The 13,030-nt window shown below is 38.0% G+C and overlaps 1 protein-coding gene across 1 annotated transcript; it reads right to left on the minus strand.

Annotated features, from left to right (window-relative positions):
- Window positions 1-6,064: 6,064 nt before the first annotated feature.
- LOC140321774 (olfactory receptor 52Z1P-like) lies at window positions 6,065-7,036 on the minus strand. Its single transcript, XM_072398561.1, has one exon. The coding sequence runs from the start codon at window positions 7,034-7,036 to the stop codon at window positions 6,065-6,067; it is 972 nt and encodes a 323-aa protein (XP_072254662.1).
- Window positions 7,037-13,030: the final 5,994 nt, after the last annotated feature.

Below are 13,030 nucleotides of genomic sequence, written 5' to 3' on the forward strand. Positions count from 1 at the left end.
GTTTCTTTCTCTTTTCCATGCTAGTATATTTATTATTTTAGGGGCTGGCAGACTTATTAGGAAGAGACACCTATAAATATTAAGTAAAATTGGTACTTTGCTATAGATATATATGTTGGGGTTGGATACAGAAATTTACCATATAAAGCGTAATAATTATAAATTGGATAAATGATAATCCAAAGAAATCTGCAGCCTGGATCGCATGTGGCAACTGAGAAATGAATCAACATACTTTTAAATTGTTGTCCTATTTTTTAATGCACAATAAACAGTTAATAACCCAGAAAACAACAATTACCAGGTGTCTGTGTGAGCCTTAAGCAAGTAAGAATTTTAAAATTCAAAAGGAAACTTTTTTTGGGGAGATATTTAGGAGTTCCATTCAAGGGATGGCAGTGCAATTTCCCTCTTTAGAACACTGAGATTGCTCAAGTAGTTGTAATGAATACAGACCTTTAACAGGCGTTCTAGATGAACTCCTGAAATGAGAGATCAATTTACATTTTAGGGATTTTTGTTACACTTTAAAATAAACAAGCAAACCCCAAACATCCAAAATTACAAATAAAAATAATAATAATAATAATAATAAAAAAGCAAACCTTAAATAATTGCAGCATCTAAACTGAAAATAAATGACTTGGGAAGAAACACAAAGCAAAAACCAAATTGTGTCATTGATGGAAAAATCACAGCAGCAGAGAGAGCAATCATCATCATCATCATCATCATCAGAGTCTATACAGGAACAAAGCCCTTATATACAGAGCGTGCTCAGTCTCAGGGTGGCACTCCGCCACTGGGGAGACAATGCAGCCTGAATTCTAAGATGATCTAATAGGAATAAAGAAATGAAATACAGAATAAATTAAAACCTCACACATACAAAATCATTGTAATATATATATTATTTGTATTGGATTTTGAGTTGGTTGAAGTTCATTATTAGAGTCAGAATTCAGTTTTGAAGAAAAGAAAAAATAATGTTTAAAGTATTTTGCAAGTGGAAAATCACTGTAAATGGTTTATTTAATCAATTTTATGAATATGAGCCAGTCTGAATACTTATTTATTCTTCTCTAATTCAGGTTAAATGCAGATTCATTTACCAATGCAAGAAAACAAAACAAAAAAAACATTGCTGCCATATAATTTCTACTGAATCTGGGTTGACTGAAACAAAGCGGAGAAAAGAGCAATGCAGTGGGGAACATAGAGATGTCTGTGGTGAAATAAGTGATATCCTTCTTCTTGAGATGGCAGCACAATATTTGTTAATAATGCAGGTTTTACTTAGGATTTAAAAAATTCCCCAAATTGTCTGAAATAGAGGAAGTCTAAGATTGTGTCTGTGCAGTAGTCTTATCGTTTGATATTGAAAACAAGATATCATACAACTTAGCATTTTTTGCAGAGGTGGACTGTGAATTTTCTATTTCTGCCCCCCCCCCCTGCACACATTCATCCTCCTCATCCTTAGCGTGACCCCATAGATGTCTTCTATGTTGGTATCTAGTATCAAACCTCACAATTCTACATTCTCCTAACTTGGCCTCCTCCCTCTTCCTCCTGATGGGGTGGACACTCCTGATAAAAGTCCTACTCCCCACTAATATCTCCATGGCTTTAGGCAAATAAAAGGAGTATCTTTCTCCTCCCCAGCAGAATGACTGGGAGAGCCATGATTTGTTTTTTCATGGCAGTAAGGAAATCTCCGATGGTGTGACTAGATGGAGGATTGATGGCAGCTCCTAGGCATACACATGCTATATTGAGGAGTAAACAGCTTTGTCATATTGAAATAATTGGGGAATGTTACTCTTGTGAAAAGGAGGAAGAAGTAAAATCAGAAGAGGAGCAAACCCCGGAGCTTATTCCCCTGACCAACGTATTAAATGATAATAGATACCACCGCAGGGACGTGCCAGTGATGTGAAAAAAATTCACCTAATGGTCCATTAAGGACCTTTACTTCCCTGCCTGTAGCCACAGCCTAGAGTTTCCACCATTGCATGGAGCTGGCCACACACAGAACATTTCAGAGAAATGGAGACATCAAGGACTATTTGTTTATTGAGTGCAGGGACAACCTGGTTTGGCTTGATATCTTGAAGACTAAGCACACTCAGTAAAATATGTAAAGAGACTGGCTTCCACCAACTTGTATGACAGAGACTCTATAACCAGGAGAATGTTCAGGTGGCTTGGTAGAAGAGGGTTGGAAGTGTATTTATGCTTCCTGTCCAAACATTCTCCAATGGTCCAGTGGCACCAACAAGATGAACATACTTAAATGAGAAGGAGGAAAATAACTCATGAAGTAAGGGCCCCTCTGTGTCTCTCTGCTGTGTTTAGAGCAAAATGACTATACTTATGATAACGGACCGTAGCACTGAGCCACCTGAAGTACTGGACAGTTCTGTACTTGATCGCTTAGTTAAACCTTGCCTGATTCTGTTCTTTGATGAACTCTGAACTCCTGTGCTCCTCCCCGCTACTCCAGATTATTGTGCTCCTGCCAATATCTCGCCTTTGTACTGCTGATCCTGTTTGATGACAACCTGTGTACCGATCTTTTGCTGCTGTTTTACCGACTACTCTTTTAATTATGGTTCTTAGATTATATTGCTACTGTGTGAACCAAACCAGGCCTGCCTTCGCTGTGAGCTTGCTTGCTGTTCCAGCTACTGGATTTCGAGCCTAAATCTTGTGACAGATACATAGAATTTGCTTACACTTAGATCAGTGGATGATGCAACTTGTTGTGTTGGATGAGAAAAAATTATAAAAAATGTGTCTCTGTTGCACACAGCAACAGATTCATTGCCATGAGTGGGCAAAAACATGCCCATACCAGGGACACGCAATGAACTTGGGGCCCCAAGGTATGAATCTCTCAAGACTGTGCTAGCATCTAGAATGTCTGCTGCTTAAATTGTAGAAGACCTACAAACTTTATGAGAAACCACGCTAAACTACCACCACCAATTTTACCACAACCAGCAGCACCACTACAACTGCCACCATCAGAAGCAGCTGCGGAACCACAACAGAGAATTACAATTGTGCCACTATCAATACTCCTAACCTCGGCACTTCTCCCCTGTAACTCCCCTGGATTGAATAAGTCTATGTTTGTGTGAATTATTATCTCTTTTATCACTTATTTCCTGTAAGTATATAGGAGCTGTATGATGAGAAGCTACTTGTCACAATTTCCTGAGAGACAGGAATACGGTCTGAAAACAAAAAGGGGATTGAGGACCTGTGTTCTCTGGGAGAGTGGATATGAGTGTTTCAGAGAAAGCAGAGGTACGCCTGCTCCATGGTAATGTATCATATTCTCTGTCTTCATCTCCCCCATGTGACTGATGATAAATGGGACAGCCAGTCTACAAGGAGCAAAGCTTGACTGGGAGGAATCTGTTTTCTGCTACTTTGAGATAGAGGTTCTATTATACATGTTTTCAATCTGCTACCACTAGTGGTGGTGTGCTTAGTAGTGGTGCTACTGGTGCCCTGCCTCCTACAACTACCCATAGTTTGGTGAATTCCAGATCCAGACCCAAGTATGTTTGAGTCCAGGATTCACTAGTGGTTTCTAATGACATTTCAACATGTCAACGTTCAAACTATGAGAACTATTAGTGAACTTCATTAGCAACAGTGTGGCATAGCTCTCTCTGTGTTACTGCAAATAAACACTTTGACTTTTATTTCCTTTTTATTAAACATAAATTTCCCTAATGTGCTGCAGTAAAAAAATATGGCCGTGGGAAAAACTGTGTACCCTTTTTTAATGCTATTTTGTGTTCTCTAACTTGCCGCAATGTCACCTCCTAAAGCTTACTGCAAATTAGTAATGTCTCTTTTCCTGACTGCGTCATCATGCTAACGGGCCAATTCCCTTCCCCTTCCATTCTCAGGCCCAACTAGATAAATTCAAGGCGGTCCATACACCTGGTGTTCCTTGTTTTTCTTCCAGTTTATTCTCAGCACCAGGGTGGCTACCTACCTGGCTGAAGTAAATCTCTTGCTGTCCACTGTTCACGTAAAGCCCCAATATGGTTTCTAAATGTCACCCAGAGAGAGGCCCTGCTGCTGGTCTCTCAGATCATCTTTAAAGTGCTTGGAAAATGAAAGTCACAAATCTTTGCCATACCTCTGAGCCGACTATAGCGCGTGTGTGCAATCTCTTTATATGTTGGATCATAATGTGAATCCTGGAATCTGCATAATGTGTATGCTTTTTAGACTAGACACACAAGGAAACAGTGGACAGAACTTTAAAGTATTTTTGAGCTTCTCTCTCTCTCTTTGTGGGGTAGTTTTTTTCCCCTTTGTATGTTGACAATTAAATCAGTCAAGAAAAAGTAAATGTAATACTTTAAATCAAATTAATGTATTGTAATTTTCCTTTCCTGGTAGCTCCATGGCAGCATACAGACATCCTCATCTTATTTTTGAAGAGGGTAATTACAGAACACAAGGTGTATAGACTGCTTTGAATTTATCTAGTTAGGACCTGAGGGTGGTAGGGAAGGGGATTAACCCATTGTATGCTGCCATGCATCTTCTCTCTATTTTGTCCTAAACCTGGTTGTGACAATGTAACCCAATCTATTTTTTTCAATATCTTTGTTTCTTCCTTTACCCCTCTATACCCATTTCATCTGCCTATTTTTGGTTTCTGTTTCTAAAAGAGAGAAATCTGAACCTCATGTCAGAAATCAGAATTTTAATTTTCAGGGTTCTGATGTTAGCTCGTGAAAGTAAAATCTGGGTTGGAATTTTTCTAACTGTTACCACTGGTGAAAATAAAGAAATGTAAAACATTGACCCCCATCCAGGCATGGAAACTAAATATCACCCAGGAGAATGAGTAACACCACTTACCTATTTAGGTTGTACTAATAACACCATAAAAATCCATTACTGAAAAAAAAAACACAAACATTACAGATTTTTATATACATTTTATTTTTTATATTGTGAATGACATGAATGATTCTGGAGAGAGAAATTTGTTTTTGTGTCAGTCTTGATCAGACAATGTTAGACAATGTTAGCCCATCTGATTCCCAATGATAATGAAGAGCAAACAATAAAATATTTAATTGGAATGATCTATATTAGAGTGAAGCATTGGGATGGGATGAGCTATGAGAATCCAAACCAAATAATCCCCCTTCCTTATCCCTGCCAACAATAGAAATGTATTTTACTTTCAAACCAGGGACAAGACTTTTCCTCTACGTCTAGTCCCTCAAAACTGATGTGGGGGTTTATGGGGGGAGGGGGGGTTGAGATGTATCTGAAAAAGAGGGCATTAGCAATTTACCCCAGGGGTACAGGGGGACAATGGTACCCCTTACCAAGCCCCAGATTTAGTTCAGTGTACAATAAAGATAATACCCATACACCTTTATTAAGTAAAATATAAATAATACAATAATTGGATAGAGTAAAATAATGTTAACTTGTCACATTTTCTTTGCTAAATCCCCTGGTGCATGTTTTGGGGAAATTTTGGAGAATTTTCGTTCACCTGATACCAATGACACTAATCTAGTGCTCTCCATAATACTTGGCTTGCATGCTGTGTGGGACTGACCTGGATTTTAACACCTTGGTACTTTGGATATCTGTTTGTTTGCTTTGTTGTTCTGCTATCTAATCCCCTGAAGAAGCCGCGCAAACCGCGTTAGATTGCTGGGAAAAACATTTGATTTAGTTGTATGTTTTATATGTTGACATTATGTATTTATCAGTAAAAGTCTGCAAATAAAATGGAATTGTTATTCTTTTGATATGGGTATGTCAGTAATTTCCAACTTGAGTCCACTTTTGGGAAGTAAGAATAATATTTTCCTATGATTGCTAAGGGATATGGCATTGTTTGATACATGCATTACCTTTGAAGCGGGTTTCCTTTTGTGTGCAGTTTGTTAGTTGTACAAATCTACAAATGAAAAACTTAATATCTGCTGATATAATATCTAATGGAAGATGATAAGAATACATTCCCTTGATGCATTTCCCTTGATGGGTCCATTTCATGTTATTTGAGGTTGAACATGGCCATATGCTTTCCAACTACAAATCTAAAAACCGTGGCAAATGCTCGTTGTCGGATTTCTCTCAACTTTATGCCATAGATAATCGGGTTCATCATCGGAGGGACAAGGACGTAGAGGTTAGCCACGAGTATGTGGACTTGTAAAGAAATGGATTTGTGGCCAACTCTGTGAGCAATAAAAGAAAAGAAAGCTGGTGTGTAGAAGAGAACAATGACGCAGACATGTGACACACATGTATTAAAGGCTTTGGAACGATCCTCAGAGCATGGAAGCCTCAGAACAGCAATGATTATTAATATGTAAGATATGAAAATTAGAGTGATGTCAAGTCCAGTGGCAAGTGCAGCTATGATCAGCCCATAAGCCACATTAACCGTAATGTCAGCTGTAGCCAATGTGGCCACCGACATGTGCTCACAGTAGGTGTGCTCTATCTTATTGCTTTGTTGGAATGGTAATCTATTGAGAAGAAAAACAAATGGTGTTACCATCAAAAGACTTCTGGAAAGAGCAAACCAAACTGCCTTCTTAATGAAGGAACCTGTGAGGGTCATAGAATAGGTTAAAGGATGACAAATGGCACAGTAACGATCATACGCCATGGACAGTAATATAGCAGATTCTGCCCCAAAATTGGAATGAATAAAAAATACTTGTGTGAGACATCCATTAAAGGAGATCTCCTGAGAATTGAACCAGAATAAGCTGAGGGTCTTCGGGATGGTGGTGGAGCTCAGAAGGACGTCGCTGACTGCCAATATCATGAGAAAGATATACATTGGCTGGTGGAGATTTTCATTGGCTGAGATGACCAATATCAAGATGGAGTTTGCTAGAAGACACAAAATATACATGATGGAGAATGGAATGGAGATCAGGAGGTGTGAGTCCTCCAGGCCAGGAATTCCCATCAAGAAGAAAATATTAGGATGGAAATTGGTGAAATTACACATCACTGGTCATCTAAATGTCTGTAATCTGAAGACGGGAAGCAGCAGTTTCTTCATATGTCTATCCAGCAAATGTTATGAGATGTCCATGTGGTCTGTATACGATGAATCTCCAGGCATGCTGCTATTACAGCTCTGTAGAATAAAAGAAAATGCCAATAAAACATTCCACAACTCCATTTCCAGGAAATAAATATTTTTCTGTCCACTCCCCTCTAAGCCATCCCACTTGTAATTTATTTTACCATTTACAGCATCATATACCTAAATCCCCATTCTAAGTACCAGCAACAAGAGTGGAAAGGGGAAAGGGGTGCTGATCCAATGTCACAGAACCATTTCCGAATGCTACAAAGCTCTTTACATCTGGGCAGCCAATAGGAAGTGACTACATCATCCAGACAGAACACAATTGGAGAAGGGCCCGACCACTGTAAACAAGAAGAGGAAGCCAGGAGACCAGAGAGATACGTGAGCGTGGCTTTCAGTGAGCATCCAAAAATCAAAGATCACAACAATAACTCAGTTTATTTTGGTTTCTAACAGCTTAGAAAGGCCTGCTGGCTGCTAATATCTGCTCTCTAAGTTATAAACATGGAGAATTACTCACAATGGTTATAGATAAAGAGATGAATGGCAGTTTTCTGTGTCTTTGCTGCTTATATAGAATATTTAAATATTATGCATGATCTGGGAACAGGTTCACTTCATGTGCAGGAATGTGAAAGATTAGTTTTATATGGCAGTGATGCAACTCCACATGTCAGATTTCAGTTTAGGGCCCCTGTCTGTATTTATTAGGCAAAAAAGAAAATACTTTCTCCCTCTTTAAAAAAAACACATACTGACCCACATTCAGTCCCACGCCATTGCTGTTCACCACAAGGTGCTAAACGTGGCCTGTGGGCCTCAGGAAAATATGGGAATTGGGAATCTGCAGCTCCCAGTCCTCTCTCAGGTAAAACCGGCCAAACACAAATTGTAACCAGCAAGGAAACCTACAGATTCTCTGCAACCAAATCACTGCTGGTTTATCCTCAGTAATAATAACTGAAAAACCGTGCTTATATATCATTCTGCACAATAAATCACATTTTATGCTTTGCATACAGTAGTTCCTTTGAATTCTGCATGTACTTCTGTGCCAATATTTCTATATATCCCCTGTAACATGTGTGTATATCAGCGTTTTATGATCTCAAAGCTACTTGGATGAGCAGTGAAACATCTTTAACATTGCAGAACTAGCTGAATGTGGCAACTCCTAGCTGTACAATGGCCTGGCTACATGAGAACCTTTACAGACACATTCTGCCTTTGTGGTGCAGGCAAAGCATTGGGAGCAAGTAAGACTGACAGTGATTATTACGCCAGTCAGTAACCAGCTTATAAATCTAGGTGCTTAAAAATTTAAAGAGCTCCCTAATAATGCCTGATCAGATCATAAATGTATGCTGGATTTCTAAAAGAACAAAAAAAGAATAGTCTATTACATATTCTACAAAAAGGACTTTTTCATATAACATAAATGACACAAAGCTATGAAGACTTTAAAGGCACTGATTGTAGAACATATTACACATTTATAATCAAAATTAAAAGCACCAAAATTGGAAATATGTTTATCATACATGATGTATATTTAATCTCATATGCAACGTGTTTCGCAACATTGGCTTCTTCAGGACTGATGTGGCCGGTATCATGTTTAAAATTATATCTTCGTATATTAAAACAAAATCCTCAAACATTACTACAATCTCTTGGAGAAACAGATCCAAGGAGAAACAAACTGGCAGATCTGGAATCTGCAATCAACCCGGCATCTTGGTTTGTCCAGTATTGTGTTTCCTTTTGGCTCCTTCCCGTTGTCCCAGGTTTAAACGTCCGATCATCCAGGCTGTGAAATGAGAATCACTGAGGCTCTGTATGAAACACAATACTGGACACTGAAAGATTCTCACGATAAACATATTAACACATACACTAAATTATGCTTTAAACTTTGAATATAAATGTGTGATATGTTCTACAGTCAGTGAATTTAAAGTTCTTACAGTTTTGTGTCTTTTGCGTTAGATTTAGGGCCACATCCACAACTTTTTCATATAACGCCAGTCCCTGGATTTTTTATATAAATATTATAAAGGAATAAAAAAATATCCCATGTAGCAAGAATTGTGAGAATTGTAGTGCTAGGTTTGGAGGTGATTTCAGGGTATTCTACTTGTTTTCCTGGATAAGGTTGTACATAAGTGTTGCACTTTACATTTGTGGCTCTTCATTTTGGATCCAGAATTCTCATTTGGGTTCCTTTTCCAGACCTGGAATTGGTGATTGCTCTGGAGCACCTGTCTGATATTAAAGTGGCACCTGAGGCCAGGTGACGAGGCTGGGAGAGCCCAGGAGGCTAAATGTGTCTTTTTTCTTGTCATGCGGTGATGATTGTGCCCTTCTGAGAAACTGGAGATTGTTATAAGTTGGTGTTTTGTTTGTGAATAAAAGTGGAATTGGAGCTTAAAATACCTCCGTGCAACAAGTGCTTTGGAAGTTACACAGCATTATGAAATAAATGTAAAACATAGCACTCTTATCTTTGGTGGCCATAGGATTGATTTAGGTTGTTTGTATGAGTTTGTTGTTTTATTTATATATTATGTAATAGACTATGAACAAAAATGTTTGGTACTTTCGAGGTCCAGCAAAGATTTGGTGTATTGCTCTGTATTAGGTATCCTATGTTGTTGGAGCAGCTCGGCATGTTGGGGAAGTTCTACACAAATGATGAGATTGGATCTTTGTAGTCAGATTTTACGATGATCAAAGTAAGGGATGTCTTTTATTCTCCATCATTTTTGCATTTATAATGAAACAATTTGCTGAACACACAAATTCCATTCCTAACATTAGAGGTCTAATATGACATCTTAAATATCATTCACAGGTAGGTCGTGTTATCCTTATATTATTAACCTGCTTACTTTTCTAAATAATCCAAAACATCAACCAATACAGTGCAGACTTTTGTTAGAAAATAGAAACAAATATTAATTCTTCACATTCCCTACCACTAAATACAAAACCTTGCAAATCTTTTCTTGGTGTCCAGCACGGTCATATTTATAAGGATCATCCATTCACTTACACAACTTAATGATTTTGGCTTCAACAAATGTGTTCCGTCCAATCACCTAGAGTTCATTTATCAAAAATTATTTGTGTCAATAATGGCTCGAAAATCGAGATCAATCAAAAATCCATCAAGATGCTCCTGGTTACTAAATTTTTGTATTACCTACTAAATATATTTGGAACAATAAAAAACCTGGATGGCCTACCCCCACAAGATCTGGTCCTTCATGGGAGTTCCACTTCTTCACAGCTATAACCCACCACAAATACAAATGACTCCATGACTCCTCTTGCCAACAAATCTTTACACACCTGTTCAAAAGCTACACTAGGAGTTTAGTCTGTGAATCGGGCTTTCTGATTCGCCGAGAGGTCTCGAGAGGCCGGGCACTAAGGAGGAGGAGTACATGTATCGGCCATGTTTGTGTCGTTTTATTGGCTTACATCCCAGCACTTTTTTTCTTTTGTCAGTCAAAGGTTTGGGGGGCACACAGCTTCTTCCACCCAAATTACCCTGTCTAGCCCCTACCTGATGGTTCCTCCAATGCTGAACCCAATAATATTTGGCCTAAAAACCAAAGAGAAAAGGTTCAGAAAATATTGTGTGCTGAAAAGTCCAGATTTTGGTAATTTGGGGCAGAATCCCAGAAAGTGAAGTGGAATCACAAAAAGATATTTATGGAATCCAATCACCTTTCACCTGCTTGAAGGGGTCATAGCAACTAGTCAAGTACTTTTTTAATCTGGCTAACTGTCTGAACAATGAAAAGTCTTGGGTGTGGAGGTTTCATGATGTCCAAATCATGATCCATGCATCTTTAAACAATTCTTATATACTGGAAATATAACTTCATACATTGATTTTGATTTTCAAGCCAATAGAAGAGGACATTGTGATGATTTATCATCCTCCAAAGAGAACCTGTAATTCTAGAGAAATATTAGCGATGGATTTGTTCTAGGTCTGTAAGAACAGCTAGTGGTGGTCAATATGGAGAGGACTCATCATTTACCCCTTTATACTGGGCTGAGCTGTCTTTTTATTTAGGCGCACGGATGGAATCAGTGAATTTATTTCACAAAGGAATCACCATAGGTGATGAAGATATGAAAGAGATCTTGGAGGAAGTCATTTGGTATTCTGAAGGTCTTATGGTGACTTTTATTCTTAATGGGGATCAATAGACTTGATTTTGTTAATGGGCACTGAACTTTACGTCTCTGTTCTCTATGGATTTTGCACCTTCAATTGATTTGATATTGATTTAGATTTTGCATAAGTGAAAATACAAATGTATCTTGTATTACTATATAAGCTGCACATTGTATAAAACACTTTCTAAGAATAATCAGTAATTTAAATACCCAGCAGGGCTAAAATCTCTGCCCAAGTCCAATATTACTGTCCAAGATCTCTTGCACTTTATTTCAAGAATGTGTAACATACAATGCCAGTCTTACTCCACAGGTGAAAAAGTCCAACTCCATTTGGTGAATGTTCAAATTCACCTTCTTCACTCCAATCCAAAGCGCTATAAAAACATCTACAGAGAGAAATTCTAATGGCGTGTAGAAATCTCAGCGAAGCCTAGCACTCCACATGTGTGATTCACCATTGGAGTTACTCTCTGTGGATGGTTTTATAGCGCCTTGAATATTGGTTATTCTTCATTAACACCTAAAAAATCGTTTTTTTCTAATTTATTGGAATATTGGAAAGGTTTTTATGCCAATTGGATTCATGATTGGGATAGAATTGTGGGGATTGCTACCATGCCATACTGATAATAGATTCAGAAAGCGGAGATACGGCTTTGGATGAATCAGAAGGGAGAAGTCCATAGCCCGCCTCGTTTGTTAATTTAATCCTTTGAAGAAAGTGAATCTGCACATACACATGATGGGACTGAAGGTTTTCACCAGTGGGTGAGTGTATCACATATTTAGGCTGGTATTATGTTATACTTTCCTAAGATTTGATCAGGTGGAAGATACAATATTATTGGACAATATTATTTTAGTGTCGCTGGGTTTTTAAAATACATTTTGTATAATTTTCTATTGTGATTGTTGTAAAGTTTTGCATTGCAGAAGAGAGAAGCCATTGCGGCATCATATAGGGTAGCGTTGTATGGATGTGTTTATTTTGTGTTACCGGTAAAAGTCTGAGCAGAGGAACAGAAAAGAGGATTTTATTATTATTGATACAATTTATAAGCTACATAACTAATAAAATATTTTTTGATTTCTGTCTGTTATTGTTGCAGTTTTTTCTCAGTTCCTGTCTGACGATTTGTCACAATTAATAATAGGAAAGTTCTCTAACAATAAGTGCTAGGAAGATCATAAAGACAAAACCATTTTATTGATATACTTCACTACCTTGTACCTGGATTATTGGTGGGTAAGGACATGGACATCCCAACACAATGGTAATCCCAACACAATGGTAATCCCAGCCGGTCCCAGATTGTACCGCTGGCTCCTGGATGTAATGTAGAAATTTTCCTGGAGGCTGTAAAGCCAGAAATTACTATGTGACCCTTGCTCAGATTAATGAGAACCTGTTACCCCATCTCCAGCACCATCACATATTATAAGGATAATAAGGATAAAATGTCAAATCATCTACTCTGTACCAAACCAATACAAGTAAAAGACAGGCAAGGTTTTATCTTTCACTAAACGAGTTTATTATCAATATTCACAAAGAGTTTAAAATGCTGGAACACAGAGAAAGGTTGCAATCTTAAGGAAGAATTGATTTTGCAGTAAATATTACAAATATTGTGTGACACCTTTACAATAACAGAATAGCTACTAAATCCTGAAGCACAACACCGGATTTATCCAACTGCAAGCATC

Source organism: Pyxicephalus adspersus, chromosome 1, assembly GCF_032062135.1.
Source record: "Pyxicephalus adspersus chromosome 1, UCB_Pads_2.0, whole genome shotgun sequence".
NCBI lineage: Eukaryota > Metazoa > Chordata > Amphibia > Anura > Pyxicephalidae > Pyxicephalus > Pyxicephalus adspersus.

What these genes read in the sequence shown, in the direction of transcription:
- LOC140321774 (XM_072398561.1), bottom strand. Translation starts at nt 7,036, where the DNA reads ATGTGTAATTTCACCAATTTCCATCCTAATATTTTCTTCTTGATGGGA.